Genomic DNA, 22,778 nt, shown 5'->3' on the forward strand with positions numbered 1-22,778 from the left:
GTGAGATGTACAGGCCTGTGCCATATGTGTGTGTGTGTGTGTGTGTGTGTGTGTGTGTGTGTGTGTGTGTGTGTGTGTGTGTGTGTGTGTGTGTGTGTGTGTGAGAGAACAGGCCCGTGCAGTGCATTGTGTGGAGGTGTTGAGAGCAGGGTGCGTCCCCAGGCAGGTGAGAGAGAGACTTACAGGCCCGTGCAGTGCATTGTGTGGAGGTGTTGAGAGCAGGGTGCGTCCCCAGGCAGGTGAACAGAGAGTTGTTGGAGGTCTGGGATCCAGACTGCAGTACGGAGACATTGTTGGCTGGCCACGCCCCTTCACCCCCAAGCCACGCCCCTCCCTGATGCAATAACAACCAGAATAACAATCATTTAAATTGTTAGGAGCCTTTCTGTGTGTGTGTGTGTGTGTGTGTGTGTGTGTGTGTGTGTGTACCTGTAGGTTTGTGGTCCAGTGTAGTGAAGGGGGGGGCAGCCCCCCCTGCCATGAACAGCTCAGGTTGAGGGAGGAGTAGTTCATTGCTGGCAGAACAGAGCAGGAGGGGGAACCATCTGGAGGGTCTGGGGGACACGGGGACAACATACAGCGCAACACTGTGTTGGTTATCTTGCTATTGTAGGTGTGTGTTTGTGAGTGTGAGTGTGTGTGTGTGAGTGTGTGAGTGTGTGTGTGTGTGTGTGTGTGTGTGAGTGTGTGAGTGTGTGTGTGTGTGTGTGTGTGTGTGTGTGTGTGTGTGTGTGTGTGTGTGTGTGTGTGTGTGTGTCGTCACAGGACAGCAGGTCGACAAGCACCAGCCTTTCAGTCAACCAGGTGTTGCCATGGCAGTAACATCACAGTGACATCAAAGTGTTGGGTACCTCAGAACCTCCTGAGAGTTCCGTCTCCTCCCCCGATGCTCCAACAGGTCGGCTGCATCCCCAACGTGTGTGTGTCGGTGTGTGTGTGTGTATTTCTGTGTTTGTGTGTGTGTGTGTGTATTTCTGTGTTTGTGTGTGTGTGTGTGTGTGTGTGTGTGTGTGTGTGTGTGTGTGTGTGTGTGTGTGTGTGTGTGTGTGTGTGTGTGTGTGTGTGTGTGTCGTCACAGGACAGCAGGTCGACAAGCACCAGCCTTTCAGTCAACCAGGTGTTGCCATGGCAGTAACATCACAGTGACATCAAAGTGTTGGGTACCTCAGAACCTCCTGAGAGTTCCGTCTCCTCCCCCGATGCTCCAACAGGTCGGCTGCATCCCCAACGTGTGTGTGTCGGTGTGTGTGTTTGTGTGTGTGTGGTGAAGCCATATGGAGAAGAGGGAGAGAAGCAGTAGAAGGTAGAGGGAGAAGGTCGGAGGTCAGGGGTTGGAGGTCAGGGCTTGGAGGTCAGAGGTTACTCACAGTAGACGGTGAGGCTGATGGTCTTCATAGAGCGGGTGTTGAGGTATGTGTTCTGAGCCAGACAGGCATAGGTACCTGTGTGCATCCGCAGAATCCTAGTGATGGTGAACTGGGGTCCCGTGTACACCAGGCTGGATTAGAACCAATATATAAAATACCTGGCTGGATTAAAACCAATATATAAAACACCAGGCCGGATTAGAACCAATATATAAAACACCTGGCTGGATTAGAACCAATATATAAAATACCTGGCTGGATTAAAACCAATATATAAAACACCTGGCTGGATTAGAACCAATATATAAAACACCTGGCTGGATTAGAACCAATATATAAAACACCTGGCTGGGATTAGAACCAATATATAAAACACCTGGCTGGGATTAGAACCAATATATAAAACACCTGGCTGGATTAGAACCAATATATAAAACACCTGGCTGGATTAGAACCAATATATAAAACACCTGGCTGGGATTAGAACCAATATATAAAACACCTGGCTGGGATTAGAACCAATATATAAAACTCCTGGCTGGGATTAGAACCAATATATAAAACACCTGGCTGGGATTAGAACCAATATATAAAACTCCTGGCTGGGATTAGAACCAATATATAAAACACCTGGCTGGGATTAGAACCAATATATAAAACACCTGGCTGGATTAGAACCAATATATAAAACACCTGACTGGGATTAGAACCAATATATAAAACACCTGGCTGGGATTAGAACCAATACATAAAACACCTGACTGGGATTAGAACTAATATATAAAACACCTGGCTGGATTAGAACCAATATGTAAAACATCTGGCTGGGATTAGAACCAATATATAAAACACCTGACTGGGATTAGAACTAATATATAAAACACCTGGCTGGATTAGAACCAATATATAAAACACCTGGCTGGATTAGAACCAATATATAAAACACCTGTCTGGATTAGAACCAATTTATATAACACCTGGCTGGATTAAAACCAATATATAAAACACCTGGCTGGGATTAGAACCAATGTATAAACACCTTACTGGGATTAGAACCAATATATGAAACACCTGGCTGTTATTTGGTATTTTATTAGGATCCCCATTAGCTGTTGCAAAAGCAGCAGCTACTCTTCCTGGGGTCCACACAGAACATGAAACATGACATAACACAGAACATTAATAGACAAGAACAGCTCAAGGACAGAACTACATAAAACATAATAAAGGCACATGTAGCCTACATATCAATACATCTCGTAGCCTACATATCAATACATCTCGTAGCCTACATATCAATACATCTTGTATCCTACACATCAATACATACACACAAACTATCTAGGTCAAATAAGGGAGAGGTGTTGTGCCGTGAGGTGTTGCATTATCTGTTTTTTAAAACCAGGATTGCTGTTTATTTGAGCAATATGAGATGGAACGGAGTTCCATGCAATAATGGCTCTATATAATACTGTAAGCTTTCTTGAATTTGTTCTGGACTTGGGGACTGTAAAAAGACCCCTGGTGGCATGTCTGGTGGGGTAAGTGTGTGTGTCAGTGCTGTGTGTATGTTGACTGCAAACAATTTGGAATTTTCAACACATTAATGTTTCTTATACAAAGAAGAAGTGATGCAGTCAGTCTCTCCTCAACTCTTAGCCAAGAGAGACTGGCATGCATAGTATTTATATCAGCCCTCTGATTACAATGAAGAGCTAGACGTGCCACTCTGTTCTGGCCAGCTGCAGCTTAACTAGGTCTTTCCTTGCAGCACTGGACCACACCATTGGACAATAATCAAGATAAGACAAAACTAGAGCCTGCAGGACATGCTTTTTGGAGTGTGGTATCAAAAAAGTAGAGCATCTCTTTATTACGGACAGACCTCTCCCCATCTTTACAACCATTGAATCTATATGTTTTGACCATGACAGTTTACAATCTAAGGTAATGGCAAGCAATTACGGCCCTGTGTAGCTCAGTGTCACGCTCTGGTTCCGGGACTTGGTATTTTAGCCAGAGTGTGTTAAGTATTGTTGTGTTTGGGTTGGTTGGGTGGTTATTGGTTGTTTCTGTGTTTGGTTGAGTGACTCCCAATCAGTGGTAACGAGTGTCAGCTGTCGGCTCGTTATCTCTGATTGGGAGCCATATTTATACTGTCATTGTTCACCTTGGGGTTGTGGGTTTTTGTTCGTTGTTCAGTAGTTGTCACTGAGGACTTCACGATCGTGGTTTGTTTTGTATTCTCGTGTTGAATTATTAAAGTCAAGATGTTCACTCCCAACGCTGCGCTTTGGTCATACTTCTTAGGCGATCGTGACAGAAAAACACACCACAACGAGACCAAGCAGCGTTTCCAGGAGTTGGATGACGAGTGGTGGAGACAGAAGAGCGAAGGTTGGGAGAGGACTATAGAGGCCTGGTCCACCGAGAGGAGAGACCCCCAGACATTTTTTAGGGGGGGGCTCACGACGTCGGGGCAGAAGGTGTACGGCCCGGAGGAGTGCAAGAGGTTGGCAGATATGGCCGCCAGTTTAAGGGGGCCACTGGTTACGAAGGGGATGGAAAGTGTGGAGGCACGGCGAGAGGTACTGGGGGGTGTTTCCAGTCCGGTCCGGCCCGTTCCTGATCCCCGTGTAGGGCCAGGGGTGTGTGTCCCCAGTGCGGTTCTGTCTGTTCCTGTTCCTCGCATTGAACCTACGGTGCGCGTCGCCAGCCCGACTCGGCCCGTTCCTGCTCCCCGCACCAAGTCTGTGGTGCGTTTCGCCAGCCCAGCCCGGCCTGTCCCTGCTCAACGCACCAAGCCAACGGGGTGCGTCGCCAGCCCAGCTCGGCCTGTTCCTGCGCCCCGCACCAAGCCTACGGGGTGCGTCGCCAGCCCAGCCCGGCCTGTCTCTGCTCTACGCACCAAGACTACGGTGTGCGTCGTCGGCCCAACTCGGACTGTTCCTGCCACTCGCACCAGGCTAAGGGGGCGAGTCGTCAACCTGGTTCAGCCTATTCCTGCTACTCGCACCAAGCCAGGGAGGCGAGTCGTCAACCTGAGGAGGTCCGTTCCGGCTCCACGTACCAAGCCGAGGGTGCGTATCGTCGGCCAGGTCCGGTCTATCCCTGTCTCACGCGCCAAGCTAGGGGTGCGCGTCATCAGTTTGGATCCAGCCAGCTGGGTTGGATTGGACCGGGGCCATTACGGGGGGAGTTATGTAGGGTGGTGGTCAAGCCCGGAGCCGGAGCCGCCTCCGAGGAGCAACACCCACCCAGCCCTCCCCTATTTGGGGTTTTGAGGCGCGGTCGCAGTCCGCGCCTTTAGGGGGGGGTACTGTCACGCTCTGGTTCCGGGACTTGTTATTTTAGCCAGAGTGTGTTAAGTATTGTTGTGTTTGGGTTGGTTGGGTGGTTATTGGTTGTTTCTGTGTTTGGTTGAGTGACTCCCAATCAGTGGTAACGAGTGTCAGCTGTCGGCTCGTTGTCTCTGATTGGGAGCCATATTTAAACTGTCATTGTTCACCTTGGGGTTGTGGGTTTTTGTTCGTTGTTCAGTAGTTGTCACTGAGGACTTCACGATCGTGGTTTGTTTTGTATTCTCGTGTTGAATTATTAAAGTCAAGATGTTCACTCCCAACGCTGCGCTTTGGTCATACTTCTTAGGCGATCGTGACACTCAGTTGGTAGAGCATGGCGCTTGCAACGCCAGGGTTGTGGGTTCATTTTCCACGGGGGCCCAGTATGAAAAAATGTATACACTCAATAACTGTAAGTCGCTCTGGATAAGAGCGTCTGCTAAATGATTAAAATGTAAATGTAATTTAGTCTCTATAACTTGTTTAACAGCCACACCATTCATTAACAAATTAGCTGAGGTCTAGAATTTAGGGAATGATTTGTACTAAATACAATGCTCTTAGTTTTAGAGATGTTCATGACCAGTTTATTAGTGGCCACCCATTCCAAAAAAAGACTGCAACTCTTTGTTAAGGGTTTCAATGACTTCATTAGCTTTGTTTAATGCCATTGACAGGTCATTAGAGAGGGCCTAGAGAGCTGCCCTGTGGTACACCACACTTTAGATGTTTGACATTAGAAAAGCTTCCATATAAGAAAACCCTTTGAGTTCTATTAGATAGATAGCTCTGAATCCACGATATGGCAGAGGTTGAAAAGCCATAACACATACGTTTTTTCAACAACAGGTTATGGTCAATAATATCAAAGGCTGCACTGAAATCTAACAGTACAGCTCCCACAATCTTCTTATTATCAATTTCTTTCAGCCAATCATCAGTCATTTATGTCAGTGCAGTACATGTTGAGTGCCCTTCTCTATAAGCATGTGGAAGGTCTGTTGTTAATTTGTTTACAGAGAAATACCATTGTATTTGGTCAAACACCATTTTTTTCAACAGTTTGCTGAGAGCTGGCAGCAAGCTGATAGGTCGGCTGGTGGAACCAGTAAAGGCAGCTTTACTATTCTTGGGTAGCGGGATTACTTTGGCTTCCCTCCAGGCCTGAGGATGAAGACTTTCCTCTAGGCTCAGATTAAAGATATGACAGATAGGAGTGGCTATAGAGTCAGCTACCATCCTCAGTAGCTTTCCATATAAATTGTCAATGCCAGGAGGTTTGTCATTATTGATCGATAACAATCATTTTTCCACCTCTCCCACATTAACTTTACAAAATTCAAACTTGCAATGCTTTTTTTTCATTATTTGTTTTTTTATGCATGAAAACGATGGCTCACTGTTCGTTGTTGGCATTTCCTGACTAAGTTTTCTCACTTTGTCAATGAAGTAATCATTAAAATAATTGGCAACATCAAATGGTTTTGTGATGAATAAGTTATCTAATTCGATGAAAGATGGAGTTGAATTAGAACCAATATATAAAACATCTGACTGGGATTAGAACTGATATATAAACACTTTACTGGGGTTAGAACCAATAAAAACAATGAAACTGCTATGCAGTGGTCGGTTGTTGTGAGTAAAAGTGATTAAATCTAGCCCAAAATGTGCATGCTGAAGACAAAAAAACAAACAATATAATCAATATAATGATTAATGATTGTGTGTGTGTGTGTGTGTGTGTGTGTGTGTGTGTGTGTATGCATGCGTCCGTGTGTGTGTGTATTAAAGCATACCTGTTATTGTAGAACCAGACATATTGACTGGGAGGGTTGGACTGGGCCTGGCAGAGCAGAGAGACTGTCTGTCTCTCCTGAGCAGAGTATCCTCTGTCTGTTACACTGTAGGGAGTCACGTCTATCTGGGGAATATCAGGACCGACTGGGGAGAAACACACTATGTTACACACATTACTTTACACACACACACTATGTTACACACAACAGTAACCCTAACCCTAACCCTAACCCTAACCCTGTTCACCCATCACTAACCCTAACCCTAACCCTAACCCTAACCCTAACCCTGTTCACCCATCACTAACCCTAACCCTAACCCTAACCCTAACCCTGTTCACCCATCTTGGAAAACCTGATGGTCAAATGCCGCCGCTTCTACCTCCCGAGAGAGTTTTCAGCTGTTATCGTGACTGCTGTAAATTATTCCACCTCAGGACAAAAACAATAAGCTGGCACTTAAGGAACTATAGCTTCTATATAAGGCTATAAACAAGCAGGAAACCAAGCACCCGGAGGCTGTTTTCCTTGTTGCCGGTGATTTTAATTCAGCGTCATTTAGACACATAATGCCCAACTCCCATCAACATATCTCCTTCGCCACTAGGGGCGATATAGTCCTAGACCACTGTTACTCTACCCACAAGCAAGCAAACAAGCCCCTCCCTTAGTCCCCGTTCGGCAAATTAGATCATTATTCTTGCTTCCATTCAACAAGCAGAAACAGGAAGTACCTGTGACGCGCTCAATTGAGAAATGGTTGTCCGAATCTGAGGCTATGCTACAGGACTGCTTTGCTAGAGCTGACTGGAATATGTTCTGGGACTTCACCTATAGCATCGATGAGCTAACCACCTCCATCACCGGCTTCATTAGGAGATGCATCGTCGACGTTGTCCCGACAGTGAAGGTTCGCTGCTTCCCCAATCAAAAGCCCTTGATTAACACCAAGGTTTTGCGCTAAACTAAACGACAGGGCTACCGCACACAGGACTATTGCAGCCAACCCCAAAGCTACAGCTAACAACAGGAACAAGTACAAAAAGTCCCGCTACCACCTCCGCAGAGCCATCAAACAAGCAAAAGTACGATATAGGAACAAGGTGAAATCCAATTGCACAGGCTCCGCGCCTGCCGCATGTGGCAGGGGCCACAGTCCATCACGGATTACAAAGGAAGACCCTGCTGTGATCTGCCCAACGATGCCTCTCTACCAAACGAATTCAATGCATTTTATGCACGCTTCGACAAAAACAACACCGAGCCGTGCATGCAGGCCCCAGCTGCCCCAGGGAACTGAGTGATCTCACTCTCCAAGGCTGACGTGAATAAGGTTTTTCATCAGGCCAACACTCGTAAGGCCCTGGGGCCAGACAGTTTTCCAGGGTGTGTTATCAGAGCATGCGCAGAACAGCTGGCAGGCATATTCACGGTAATTTTCACTCTAACACCATCATCACGTTTGCTGACAACGCAATGGTGGTAGGTCTGATCACCAGTGACGATGAGTCAGCCTACAGGGAGGAGGTCAGTGACCTGGAAGTGTGGTGCCAGTACATCATCCTCTCCCTCAACGTCAATAAGACCAAGGAGCTGATCCTGGACTACAGAAAACGAGGGGAGAGCACGCCCCCAAACACATTGACGGGGCTGCAAATCAAATCAAATCAAATCAAATTTGATTGGCCACATGTGCCGAATACAACAGGTGCAGACATTACAGTGAAATGCTTACTTACAGCCCTTAATCAACAGTGCATTTATTTTTAATAAAAAAGTCAAATAAAACAACAACAAAAAAGTGTTGAGAAAAAAAGAGCAGAAGTAAAATAAAATAACAGTAGGGAGGCTATATATACAGGGGGGTACCGGTGCAGAGTCAATGTGCGGGGGCACCGGCTAGTTGAGGTACGTGAAGTAATATGTACATGTGGGTAGAGTTAAAGTGACTATGCATAAATAATTAACAGAGTAGCAGCAGCGTAAAAAGATGGGGTGGGGGGGCAGTGCAAATAGTCCGGGTAGCCATGATTAGCTGTTCAGGAGTCTTATGGCTTGGGGGTAGAAGCTGTTGAGAAGTCTTTTGGACCTAGACTTGGCACTCCGGTACCGCTTGCCGTGCGGTAGCAGAGAGAACAGTCTATGACTAGGGTGGCTGGAGTCTTTGACAATTTTGAGGGCCTTCCTCTGACACCGCCTGGTATAGAGGTCCTGGATGGCAGGAAGCTTGGCCCCAGTGATGTACTGGGCCGTACGCACTACCCTCTATAGTACCTTGCGGTCGGAGGCCAAGCATTTGCCATACCAGGCGGTGATGCAACCAGTCAGGATGCTCTCGATGGTGCAGCTGTAGAATTTTTTGAGGATCTGAGGACCCATGCCGAATCTTTTCAGTCTCCTGAGGGGGAATAGGCTTTGTCGTGCCCTCTTCACGACTGTCTTGGTGTGTTTGGACCATGATAGTTCGTTGGTGATGTGGACACCAAGGAACTTGAAGCTCTCAATCTGTTCCACTACAGCCCCGTCGATGAGAATGGGGGCGTGCTCAGTCCTCTTTTTTTTCCTGTAGTCCACAATCATCTCCTTTGTCTTGGTCACGTTGAGGGAGAGGTTGTTATCCTGGCACCACACAGCCAGGTCTCTGACCTCCTCCCTATAGGCTGTCTCATCGTTGTCGGTGATCAGGCCTACCATTGTTGTGTCGTCCTAGAGGACGTTTTGACATTGTCCCTTGGAGGTTTTTTGTAGTTCCCGGTTGGTCCGGGGGACGTCACAGAGGACGTTTTGACAATGTCCCTTGGAGGTTTTTTGTAGTTCCCGGTTGGTCTGAGGGACGTCCCAGAGGACGTTTTGACATTGTCTCTTGGAGGTTTTTTGTAGTTCCCGGTTGGTCTGGGGGACGTCCCAGAGGACGTTTTGACATTGTCCCTTGGAGGTTTTTTGTAATTCCGGTTGGTCCGGGGGACGTCCCAGAGGACGTTTTGACATTGTCCCTTGGAGGTTTTTTGTAGTTCCCGGTTGGTCTGGGGGACGTCCCAGAGGATGTTTTGACATTGTCCCTTGGAGGTTTTTTGTAGTTCCCGGTTGGTCTGGGGGACGCCCCAGAGGATGTTTTTACATTGTCCCTTGGAGGTTTTTTGTAGTTCCGGTTGGTCCGGGGGACGTCCCAGAGGACGTTTTGACATTGTCTCTTGGAGGTTTTTTGTAGTTCCTGGTTGGTCTGGGGGACGTCCCAGAGGACGTTTTGACATTGTCCCTTGGAGGTTTTTTGTAGTTCCTGGTTGGTCTGGGGGACGCCCCAGAGGATGTTTTTACATTGTCCCTTGGAGGTTTTTTGTAGTTCCGGTTTGTCCGGGGGACGTCCCATAGGACGTTTTGACATTGTCACTTGGAGGTTTTTTGTAGTTCCCGTTTGGTCAGGGGGACGTCCCAGAGGATGTTTTTACATTGTCCCTTGGAGGTTTTTTGTAGTTCCCGGTTGGTCCGGGGGACGTCCCAGAGGACGTTTTGACATTGTCCCTTGGAGGTTTTTTGTAGTTCCCGGTTGGTCCGGGGGACGTCCCAGAGGATGTTTTGACATTGTCCCTTGGAGGTTTTTTGTAGTTCCGGTTGGTCCGGGGGACGTCCCAGAGGACGTTTTGACATTGTCCCTTGGAGGTTTTTTGTAGTTCCTGGTTGGTCTGGGGGACGCCCCAGAGGATGTTTTTACATTGTCCCTTGGAGGTTTTTTGTAGTTCCGGTTGGTCCGGGGGACGTCCCAGATGACGTTTTGACATTGTCCCTTGGAGGTTTTTTGTAGTTCCCGGTTGGTCAGGGGGACGTCCCAGAGGATGTTTTGACATTGTCCCTTGGAGGTTTTTTGTAGTTCCGGTTGGTCCGGGGGACGTCCCAGAGGACGTTTTGACATTGTCCCTTGGAGGTTTTTTGTAGTTCCCGGTTGGTCTGGGGGACGTCCCAGAGGATGTTTTTAGGATGTTCTTGTGACTTTGTGTCAAGGTCCCCTGGAGGTTTTGTCTAGTTCCCAGTTGGTCCCGGGACGTTTTTAGGACGTTGTGTCATGTTCCCCTGGAGATTTTGTCTAGTTCCCGGTTTCTACCGACCTTCCTGGGTATGCCCACCCTCATTTCAATATGACTCTGATTGGTGAACCACTGACCCAATCAGTGCTCTTTGTCTGTCAGCATGGTTGGGGACAAACACCCAAACAATTATTATGATTTAACAAATACATATATTATTTGTTTCACTCCAAATAAAAACGTATACCTACGAACAACAACTTTCGATGCACAGAAACAACAATTATATTTTCTCTGCCCGGACCCACATGCACTCACCTCCATCCCTGACCAGACCCTCATCCTCTCACCTCCATCCCTGACCAGACCCCCATGCTCTCACCTCCATCCCTGACCAGACACTCATGCGCTCACCTCCATCCCTGACCAGACCTACATGCTCTCACCTCCATCCCTGACCCTCATCCTCTCACCTCCATCCCTGATCAGACCTACATGCTCTCACCTCCATCCCTGACCAGACCTACATGCTCTCACCTCCATCCCTGACCCTCATCCTCTCACCTCCATCCCTGACCAGACCCCCATGCTCTCACCTCCATCCCTGACCAGACCCTCATGCGCTCACCTCCATCCCTGACCAGACCTACATGCTCTCACCTCCATCCCTGACCCTCATCCTCTCACCTCCATCCCTGACCAGACCTACATGCTCTCACCTCCATCCCTGACCAGACCTACATGCTCTCACCTCCATCCCTGACCAGACCCCATGCTCTCACCTCCATCCCTGACCAGACCCTCATGCTCTCACCTCCATCCCTGACCAGACCTACATGCTCTCACCTCCATCCCTGACCAGACCCTCATGCTCTCACCTCCATCCCTGACCAGACCTACATGCTCTCACCTCCATCCCTGACCAGACCTACATGCTCTCACCTCCATCCCTGACCAGACCCCATGCTCTCACCTCCATCCCTGACCAGACCTACATGCTCTCACCTCCATCCCTGACCCTCATCCTCTCACCTCCATCCCTGACCAGACCTACATGCTCTCACCTCCATCCCTGACCAGACCTACATGCTCTCACCTCCATCCCTGACCAGACCCCATGCTCTCACCTCCATCCCTGACCAGACCCTCATGCTCTCACCTCCATCCCTGACCAGACCTACATGCTCTCACCTCCATCCCTGACCAGACCCTCATGCTCTCACCTCCATCCCTGACCAGACCTACATGCTCTCACCTCCATCCCTGACCAGACCTACATGCTCTCACCTCCATCCCTGACCAGACCCCATGCTCTCACCTCCATCCCTGACCAGACCTACATGCTCTCACCTCCATCCCTGACCAGACCCCCATCCTCTCACCTCCATCCCTGACCCTCATCCTCTCACCTCCATCCCTGACCAGACCTACATGCTCTCACCTCCATCCCTGACCAGACCCCATGCTCTCACCTCCATCCCTGACCAGACCCCATGCTCTCACCTCCATCCCTGACCAGACCCCCATCCTCTCACCTCCATCCCTGACCCTCATCCTCTCACCTCCATCCCTGACCAGACCTACATGCTCTCACCTCCATCCCTACTGCCTGCATTATTGTTTGCCATTTTGCCTTACATTTTAATAATTTATTTTTCTCGGTCCCCAATGCTATTTAAATATTTAAATAATAAATCATTAGATTTTTCCATTGTGTTAATGATGGCACATTGATTGATTTTCACGTTTTTAGTATACGTTTTTTCAAGATGAGTGATGAGAAGAGAATCGTCCAGCCCATTGGGTATCTCACTACACCCCCATGTGTCATGTCTTGAAATTGTCACGCCCTGGCTCTGGGGACTCTAATATGTTGAGCCAGGGTGTGTAAAGTCTATGTGTGTTGTTCTAGGTTTCACATTCTGGTATTGTGGTTCTATGTTGGCCAGTGTGGTTCTCAATCAGAGGCAACGTGATTCAGCTGTTGCTTGTTGTCTCTGATTGAGAACCATACTTTAGCAGCCTGTTTCCCCACAGAGTTTGTGGGATCTTGTTTCTATTTGATCGTGTCTCTAATAAAGAGTATGTTTGCCTGCAACGCTGCGCCTTGGTCCTCCTCTGTATACGACGATCGGGACAGAAGATCCCACCAAGACTGGACCAAGCAGCAAGTCCAGGAGCCAGCGCCTGAGAGATCTCTAGCGGATCTCCTTCGCCTCCTCGACTGGGTCAAGCCATGTGAGGAAGAGAGGGGCTTGACGTGGAGGCAGAAGGGCGAAAGGCTGGCGAGGAGCATGGAGACCTGGTCCACGGGTAGGAGTGAAGCCCATAAATTTTTTAGGGGGGGGCTAACGCCGTGGACGACGGGGCAGCAGGAGGCCGCCAGGTTACGGGAGTCACTGGTCACCAGGGGGAAGGAGGATGTAGAGGCACGGCGAGAGGTACTGGCGTGTGTTGCCAGTCCGGTCCGGCCTGTTCCTGATCCCCACGTAGGGCCAGTGGTGTGTGTTCCCAGTACGGTCCGGCCTGTTCCTGCCACTCGCACCAAGTCTACGGTGCGCATCGCCAGCTCGGCCCGGCCTGTTCCTGCTCCCCGCACCAAGTCTGTGGTGCGCGTCGCCAGCCCAGTCCGGCCCATTCCTGCTCCCCGCACCAAGTCAGTGGTGCGTTTCGTCAGCCCAGCTCGGCCCGTTCCTGCTCCCCGCACCAAGTCAGTGGTGCGCTTCGTCAGCCCGGCACGGCCCGTTCCTGCTCCCCGCACCAAGTCAGTGGTGCGCTTCGTCAGCCCGGTCCGGCCCGCTCCTGCTCCCCGCACCAAGTCAGTGGTGCTTTTCGTCAGCCCGGCTCGGCCCGCTCCTGCTCCCCACACCAAGCCAGTGGTGTGCGTCGTCAGTCCGGCACGGCCCGTGCCTGTTCCACCGGTGGCTGGTCCGGCACCGGTCAGATGCTTCACGCCGGAGCTAGAGCAATCTGCTCCACCAGTGTGCAGTCCAGCTCCGGCCAGCGGGGCCAGACCGGACCAGGGGTACATTGGGGGGTTGGAGAGGGAGCGGGGATCAGGCCCGGAGCCGGATCCGCCGCCTAAGCGGAGTGCCCACCCGGTCCCTCCCCTGTGGTGTTTGGTGGGCGCGGTCGGAGTCCGCGCCTTTAGGGGGGGGTACTGTCACGCCCTGGCTCTGGGGACTCTAATATGTTGAGCCAGGGTGTGTAAAGTCTATGTGTGTTGTTCTAGGTTTCACATTCTGGAATTGTGGTTCTATGTTGGCCAGTGTGGTTCTCAATCAGAGGCAACGTGATTCAGCTGTTTGCTTGTTGTCTCTGATTGAGAACCATACTTTAGCAGCCTGTTTCCCCACAGAGTTTGTGGGATCTTGTTTCTAGTCTGTTGTGTTAGACCGTGAACTGTCACGTTTTTGATCGTGTCTCTAATAAAGAGTATGTTTGCCTGCAACGCTGCGCCTTGGTCCTCCTCTGTATACGACGATCGTGACAGAAATATGCAGACAGACGGATTAAAAGTAAGTTTACATTGTAATACTTCTGACAGCCAACTTTGTAGCTCCACCCATCACTTTTGGACTTTATAACAAGTCTTGGTTCCAAGAGTTTATATTTTTTTGTAGGAGATTATCAGTTGGATATGCTCTCTGCAAGGTTTTGTATATATTCCCTTTAATATGAACATCCTTTTCTGACTCAAATAAGATTCCCTCAAAATTCCTCTGATGTGCAAAGATTTCCCCCCAAAATATGTGTGATGTAACTTTTAAGTTGCACATATTTGAAACTATTGGTCAGTCCGAAATTAATTCTGTCATGAAAAGAAATGTATTTCCATGATATTTATGGTTTCTATGCCGTTAGTTTTCCATGTGGAACAATTTATCAGTGAATTCTGAAAAGCTATCCAAGAATTGTTCCATAAGGTTGTGTTTTTTGGGAGTGATATCGGTTCTTGGAGAATACATTTAATTTTTTTCCATATTGTTATAGTGTTCTTAACGATAAAGTTGTTAATATTCTTAGCTTAGCAATAATTTGCTTAGCAATAATTTTCTTCCTCCATTAATGTCGACTAGAGTACAGAATATAGATCACCTCCATAGGCTCATCACACTCCAGCCCGCTAGGGGGTGATAATGGACATAATATTGGTATGCACACAGCCAGAAAACCCCAACAAATAAGAAGAATACTGTTTTAAAATAATGTATTCGGTGGGGTAATTGGTATTACTGAAAATAAATACAAAAACTTTGGGGGCCATGCCATTCTAAAGAGGTTTATTCAACCTGTAAGATATATGGGATGATTATTCTAATTAATCAGATCTGCTTTCATATTGTTGAGTAATGGGATAAAGTTTATCTTTCTATATCTGTTGTTTGTTGTCACTTATTAAGCATCGTAAGTATTTCATATTTGTTGTGGTCTGTTAAAGGATTGCTGTAGATCATCAGTTATTATTTTTATTTTTCCTATTGCCATTATTTCCTTTTTTTCCACATACGTTTTATATCCTGAGATTTGAAAGTATTCTGAAAATATTTTTAGCAAAGAGGCCATTGCGTTTTCAATATTGGTCAGGTATGTCAGGAGATCATCTGCAAATAAATTTAGTTTATATTAATGTTTACCAATACTGACACCTGTTACATTTGGGTCCTGTGTAATCCTTTCTGCAAGCGGTTCAATTGCCAGTGCAAACAGGAAGGGGGAGAGGGGACATCCCGGTCTTGTGCCCCTTTCAAAAGCAATTTTATGAGATAATGTATTATTTGCGTATATTTTAGATTCAGGACATTTAACAATAATTTTATTAAATGCATTATTTCAGCTGGAAAGTTGAAAGCTTCAAAAGTTTTGAATAGAAAAGGCCACTCAAGATGGTCGAAAGCCTTTATTGATAAATCTGTATCTTGTTTATTTGTTTATTTTGGTGTATTGTATTAAACCAAAACATATTCCTTTATTTGTTTATAAGTGTCTGTTTTTAATAAACCCTGTTTGATTGATGACATGACTTTTGCCATTCTATTACTTATTAGCTTTGTTATTATTTTACTGTCACAATGTATTACATTTATCGGTCTACAATCAGCAGGGGACTCCAGTGTGGCGAATGATTTGAAAGGAGTCAGGCGCAGGAGGGTAAATCACAGAATAAAAGGGTTTATTCCGAAGGCACAGCGGTATGCAGCAATGCGTCAAACACTCCAGTGTGTAATCAGGCGCTCTGGGAAACAACAAGGCACACGGGTGAAATATCACAACGATACAAAATACAAGGAGCTCCACCGAGCTAAACTAACCTCCACAATAAACAATCACACACAAAGACAAGGGGCAGAGGGAACACTTATACAGGTACTGATAAGGGGATATGAACCAGGTGTGTGTAATAAACAAGACAAAACAAATGGAATGATGAGATGAGGAGCGGCAGTGGCTAGAAGGCCGGTGACGACGAACGCCGAAGCCTGCCCGAACAAGGAGAGGAGACAGCTTCGGAGGAAGTCGTGACATCCAGATTTACTTGGTTTTATTATAACTGATATAACTGTTTGATACATGGAACTAATAAGTACTGAATTGAGTGACGTGTGTTGTCATTTGTGTAAATAGGGGGGCAACTTTGTCCCAAAATGTTGAATAGAATTATATGGGAAAGCTTCAATTCCTGGTGCGAATGTGCAAATGTTTTAACAGTATCAAATATTTATTTTTGGGTGATCTCTGTTTCTAGTGATTATTTTTTGTCTGCTGATAATTGCTTCAGGGTTGTTGAGTCTAAGAAGGCTGTAGGATCCGTCCAACTGTTGTTTAATTTTTATATACATTTCCATAGAAGATTTTTAAATGGTCATTAATCGCATTGTTGTTTCTAATTACAGCTTTTGCATCTTTATCTTTTAAAATTATAACTGGTGTATTCGTTTTTTGAGAGCTGCGAGATATTTATTATATAGTTATATTTATTATATACATTTATTTGCCATTAAGTAGTATGCATTATTTTAGTTTAACCTGTAGTTGTTGGCTTTCTTCAAAAAGTAAAATTTAAGCTTATTCATTTACATTTTACATTTTAGTCATTTAGCAGACGCTCTTATCCAGAGCGACTTACAGTTGGTGAGTGCATACATTTTTCATACTTTTAGCATTCCTGAGTCCTGCATTGAGTCCGGGCGGTGTGCAGAGTTATTTTCACCATTGCCCTTGTAGGTGTGCAGGGAAGAGATGTTTTCAGTTTCCTCCTCTATGGCTCTGATTGTATCTGAAAGTGATGACATCTCTCTTTTCATCCTTTCAATCTATTCAACAACCAGCTCTTCCCTTCCTCTTCCCCCCCCCCCCCCCCCCCCCCCGTGCATTCCAACTAGCTTGGCCCTCACCTCATCTCAAAGGAACTGGTGAAGCTTCTCAAACTCCTCCTTAATCTGCTTCTCCGTCTGCTGGGTCTGGGTCTTAATATGCACGGCTGTTTTATCGCAGGTCTGTTTCACTTCCACAAAGGCCTTCAGCTTCTTCTTTAGGGGCTCCAGTGCAGTCTTGACTGTCTCCTTACAATCCAGTGCAGCTTAATCTGTCAGGCAGCAGTTGTGATCTTGATGTTTGTTCGAGGTCTGACACACCAAATCACATTTTATTTGTCACATACAGATTTTTAGCAGATGTAATTGCGGTTATAGTGAAATGCTTGTGTTTCTAGCTCCAACAGTGCAGTATATCTAACAATTCAGAGCTGTTTATTTTCCAGTCAGAAGAATGTGAGTTTCTCCTCCCTGTGCAGACTGCAGAACACACCAGACTCAGCAATGACTTCAGCTTTCTGACTTCTCTCCTGAAGGAAGGCCTTGCACAGGTTCTTTACGGCCAGGTTACAGGGATGATAGCACTACTTTTCCGGCACACTAGACATTCCCGAGATCCCTTATGTCTCCAGTATTCCTGCAGACAGGCGTTACACACGCTGTGACTACATATGAGGATAACGAGATCCCTAAAGAAGTCACAAAACACATGACAGGAGAGATCGCTCTCTGACACCCACCATGCTCTACACTGTGTTTAATGTATGCATTGTTTCCCTTTTCGATCTTCGGTTAAACTTTGTTATTTTTACCAGAAGCGGAAGCCACTAAGTTAGTGATTAATTTTTCTTAGTCAGATTTAACTTTTGTCGAGTATGAGATTATCATTCCTCTAATGTTCGCCTTAAAGGCATCCTAGATTGTATCGGTGGTCCTCTATGTCTACATTTGTGATGGTTTATTTATTTAATATATTTCGGGTCCAGATGTTCTCTGTTCATTCTCCAAAATCTGTCGCTAAGTGTATTTTCTATTGGTGTAATTGAGCATGATACCGAAGAATGATCCGATATCACTACATCATGAATCTATTAATCCAGTAAACTGATGAGTGAATCTTTTGAGAGATTTTTTTTGGGTCAAGTAAAGTAAAGAAAATATTTACCAAATAAACTAAAGTAAAAAAGAATAAAAAGTAACACAATAAAATAACAATAACGAGGCGCAGGAGGCTATATACAGGTGGTACCGGTACCGAGTCAATGTGCAGGAGGCTATATACAGGTGGTACCGGTACCGAGTCAATGTGCGGGGGTACAGGTTAGTCGAGCTAATTTCTACATGTAGGTAGGGGTAAAGTGACTACGCATAAATAATAGACAGAGAGTAGCAGCAGTGTAAAAGCAAATGGAGAGGGGGATGTCAATGTAAATAGTCCGGGTGGCCATTTGATGAATTGTTCAGCAGTCTTATGGCTTGGGGGTAGAAGCTGTTAAGGAGCCTTTTGGTCCTAGACTTGGCGCTCCGGTACCACTTGCCGTGCGGTAGCAGAGAGAACAGTCTATGACTTGGGTGACTGGAGTCTTTGATCATTTTTTGGGCCTTCCTCTGACACCGCCTAGTATATAGGTCCTGGATGGCAGGAAGCTTGGCCCCAGTGATGTACTGGGCCATACGCACTACCCTCTATAGTGCCTTGCGGTCGGATGCCGAGCAGTTGTCATACCAGGCAGTGATGCAACCAGTCAGGATGCTCTCGATGGTGCAGCTGGAGAACATTTTGAGGATCTGAGGGGCAATGCCAAATCTTTTCAGTCTCCTGAGGGGGAAAAGGTGTTGTTGTGCCCTCTTCACGACTGTCTTGGTGTGTTTGGACCATGACAGTTTGTTAGTGATGTGGACACCAAGGACCTTGAAACTCTCGACCCCGCTCCACTACAGCCCCGTTGATGTTAATGGGGGCGTGTTTGGCCCGCCTTTTCCTGTAGTCCACAATCATCTCCTTTGTCTTGCTCACGTTGAGGGAGAGGTTGTTGTCCTGGCACCACACTGCCAGGTCTCTGACCACCTCCCTATAGGCTGTCTCATCGTTGTCTGTGATCAGGCCTACTGCTGTTGCTTCGTCAGCAAACTTAATGATGGTGTTGGAGTCGTGCCTGGCCATGCAGTCATGGGTGAACAGGGAGTACAGGAGGGGACTGAGCACGCACCCCTGAGGGGCCCCCTTGATCAGCGTGGCGGATGTGTTGCGACCTACCTTTACCACCTGGGGGCGGCCGTCAGGAAGTCCAGGATCCAGTTGCAGAGGGAGGTGATTAGTCCCAGGGTCCTTAGCTTGGTGATGAGCTTTGTGGGCACTATGGTGTTGAATGCTGAGCTGTAGTCGATGAACAGCATTCTCACACAGGTGTTCCTTTTGTCCAGGTGGGAAAGGGCAGTGTGGAGTGCAATTGAGATTGCGTCATCTGTGGATCTGTTGGGGCGATATAAGAATTGGAGTGGGTATAGGGTTTCTGGGATGATGGTGTTGATGTGAGCCATGACCAGCCTTTCAAAGCACTTCATGGCTACAGATTGAGTGCTACGGGGCGGTAGTCATTTACGCAGGTTACCTTCGCTTTCTTGGGCCCAAGGACTATGGTGGTCTGCTTGAAACATGTAGGCATTACAGACTCGGTCAGGGAGAGGTTGAAAATGTCAGTGAAGACTTGCAAGTTCGTCCGCGCATGCTCTTGAGTACACATCCTGGTAATCCGTCTGGCCCTGCGGCCGGGATAATTGTAGCTCCCGAGTGGCGCAGTGGTCTAAGGCACTGCATCGCAGTGCTAGCTGTGCCACTAGAGATCCTGGTTCGAATCCAGGCTCTGTCGTAGCCGGCCGCGACCGGGAGACCCATGGGGCGGTGCACAATTGGTCCAGCGTAGGGGAGGGAATGTCCGGCAGGGGTGTAGCTCAGTTGGTAGAGCATGGCGTTTGCAACGCCAGGGTTGTGGGTTCGATTCCCACGGGGGGCCAGTATGAAAAATAAAAAAACAATGTATGCACTCACTAACTGTAAGTCGCTCTGGATAAGAGCGTCTGCTAAATGACTAAAATGTAAATGTATAAATGGTGTTGATGTGAGCCATGACCAGCCTTTCAAAGCACTTCATGGCTACTGAAGTGAGTGCTACGGGGCAGTAATTATTTATGCAGGTTACCTTCACTTCCTTGGGCACAGGGACTATGGTGGTCTGCTTGACACATGTAGGTATTACAAACTCGGTCAGAGAGAGGTTGAAAATGTCAGTGAAGACACTTGCCAGTTGGTCCGAAGATGCTTTGAGTACATGTCCTGGTAATCCGTCTGACCCCGCGGCTTTGTGAATGTTAACCTGTTTAAAGGTCTTGCTCACATCAGCTACCGAGAGCGTTATCACACAGTCATCTGGAACAGCTGGTGCTCTCATGCATGCTTCAGTGTTGCTTGCCTCGAAGCAAGCATAGAAGGCATTTAGTTTGTCTGGTAGGCTCGCGTCACTGGGCAGCTCGTGGCTGGGTTTCCCATTGTAGTCCGTAATAGTTTTCAAGCCCTGCCACATCCAATTAGTGTCCGAGCCGGTGTAGTAGGATTCAATCTTGATCCTGTATTGACGCTTTGCCTAATTGATGGTTCGCCTGAGGGCGTAGCGGGATTTCTTATAAGCGCCTGGATTAGTGTCCCACTCCTTGAAAGCGGCAGCTCTAGCCTTTAGCTCGATGCGGATGTTGCCTGTAATCCATGGCTTCTGGTTGGGATATGTACATACGGTCACTGTGGGGACGACGTCGTCAATGCACTTATTCATCAAGCCAAAGACTGAGGTGGTATACTCCTCAATGCCATTCGATGAATCCCATAACATATTCCAGTCTGTGCTAGCAAAACAGTCCTGTGGCGTAGCACCGCATCATCTGACCACTTCCGTATTGAGCGAGTCACTGGTACTTCCTGCTTTAGTTTTTGCTTGTAAGCAGGAATCAGAAGGACAGAATTATGGTCAGATTTGACAAATGGAGGGCGAGGGAGAGCTTTGTATGCATCTCTGTATGTGGAGTAAATGTGGTCTGGAGATTTTTTTCCTCTGGTTGCACATGTGACATGCTGGTAGAAATGAGGTAAAATGGATTTAAGTTTCCCTGTATTAAAATCCCCGGCCACTAGGAGCGCCGCTTCAGGATGAGCATTTTCTTGTTTGCTTATGTCCTTACACAGCTCGTTGAGTGCGGTCTTAGTTGTGGTAAATAGATGGCTACGAACAATATACAGTGGGGAGGACAAGTATTTGATACACTGCCGATTTTGCAGGTTTTCCTACTTACAAAGCATGTAGAGGTCTGTAATATTTATCATAGGTACACTTCAACTGTGAGAGACGGAATCTAAAACAAAAATCCAGAAAATCACATTGTATGATTTTTAAGTAATTAATTTGCATTTTATTGCATGACATGAGTATTTGATACATCAGAAAAGTACATATATATTTGGTACAGAAACCTTTGTTTGCAATTACAAAGATCATACGTTTCCTGTAGGTCTTGACCAGGTTTGCACACACTGCAGCAGGGATTTTGGCCCACTCCTCCATACAGACCTTCTCCAGATCCTTCAGGTTTCGGGGCTGTCGCTGGGCAATACGGACTTTCAGCTCCCTCCAAAGATTTTCTGTTGGGTTCAGGTCTGGAGACTGGCTAGGCCACTCCAGGACCTTGAGATGCTTCTTACGGAGCCACTCCTTAGTTGCCCTGGCTGTGTGTTTCGGGTCGTTGTCATGCTGGAAGACCCAGCCACGACCCATCTTCAATGCTCTTACTGAGGGAAGGAGGTTGTTGGCCAAGATTTGACGGTACATGGCCCGTCCATCGTCCCTTTGATGCAGTGAATTTGTCCTGTCCCCTTAGCAGAAAAACACCCCCAAAGCATAATGTTTCCACCTCCATGTTTAATGGTGGGGATGGTGTTCTTGGGGTCATAGGCAGCATTCCTCCTCCTCCAAACACAGCGAGTTGAGTTGATGCCAAAGAGCTCGATTTTGGTCTCATCTGACCACAACACTTTCACCCAGTTCTCCTCTGAATCATTCAGATGTTCATTGGGAAACTTCAGACGGGCCTTTATATGTGCTTTCTTGAGCAGGGGGACCTTGCGGGCGCTGCAGGATTTCAGTCCTTCACGGCGTAGTGTTTTGCCAATTGTTTTCTTGGTGACTATGGTCCCAGCTGCCTTGAGATCATTGACAAGATCCTCCAGTGTAGTTCTGGGCTGATTCCTCACCGTTCTCATGATCATTGCAACTCCACGAGGTGAGATCTTGCATGGAGCCCCAGGCCGAGGGAGATTGACAGGTATTTTGTGTTTCTTCCATTTGCGAATAATCACACCAACTGTTGTCACCTTCTCACCAAGCTGCTTGGCGATGGTCTTGTAGCCCATTCCAGCCTTGTGTAGGCCTACAATCTTGTCCCTGACATCCTTGGATAGCTCTTTGGTCTTGGCCATGGTGGAGAGTTTGGAATCTGATTGATTGATTGCTTCTGTGGACAGGTGTCTTTTATACAGGTAACAAACTGAGATTAGGAGCACTCCCTTTAAGAGTGTGCTCCTAATCTCAGCTCGTTACCTGTATAAAAGACACCTGGGAGCCAGAAATCTTTCTGATTGCGAGGGGGTCAAATACTTATTTCCCTCATTAAAATGCAAAATCAATTTATAACATTTTTGACATGTGTTTTTCTTAATTTTTTTGTTGTGATTCTGTCTCTCACTGTTCAAATAAACCTACCATTAAAATTATAGACTGATCATTTCATTGTCAGTGGGCAAACGTACAAAATCAGCAGGGGATCAAATACTTTTTTCCCTCACTGTACCTTAACCACCATACCATTTAATTACTTTACTTACAATGGTTTGGGA

General features: G+C 47.0%; 1 protein-coding gene across 1 annotated transcript in view; it reads right to left on the minus strand.

Annotated features, from left to right (window-relative positions):
• Positions 1 to 183: 183 nt before the first annotated feature.
• Positions 184 to 22,778, minus strand: part of LOC311124593 (V-set and immunoglobulin domain-containing protein 10-like 2) — a gene marked incomplete at both ends in the record, with an annotated part of 155,809 nt that continues 133,214 nt past the window's right edge. The window contains 4 exons of the mRNA XM_084198708.1: positions 184 to 334; positions 430 to 554; positions 1,368 to 1,498; positions 6,508 to 6,652. Of these exons, the coding sequence (XP_084054834.1) occupies positions 184 to 334; positions 430 to 554; positions 1,368 to 1,498; positions 6,508 to 6,652 (552 nt within the window). The remainder of the gene's footprint in view (positions 335 to 429; positions 555 to 1,367; positions 1,499 to 6,507; positions 6,653 to 22,778) is intronic.

The sequence above is a fragment of the Coregonus lavaretus genome, assembly GCF_964263955.1.
Source record: "Coregonus lavaretus genome assembly, contig: HAP1_SCAFFOLD_203, whole genome shotgun sequence".
Classification (NCBI taxonomy): domain Eukaryota; kingdom Metazoa; phylum Chordata; class Actinopteri; order Salmoniformes; family Salmonidae; genus Coregonus; species Coregonus lavaretus.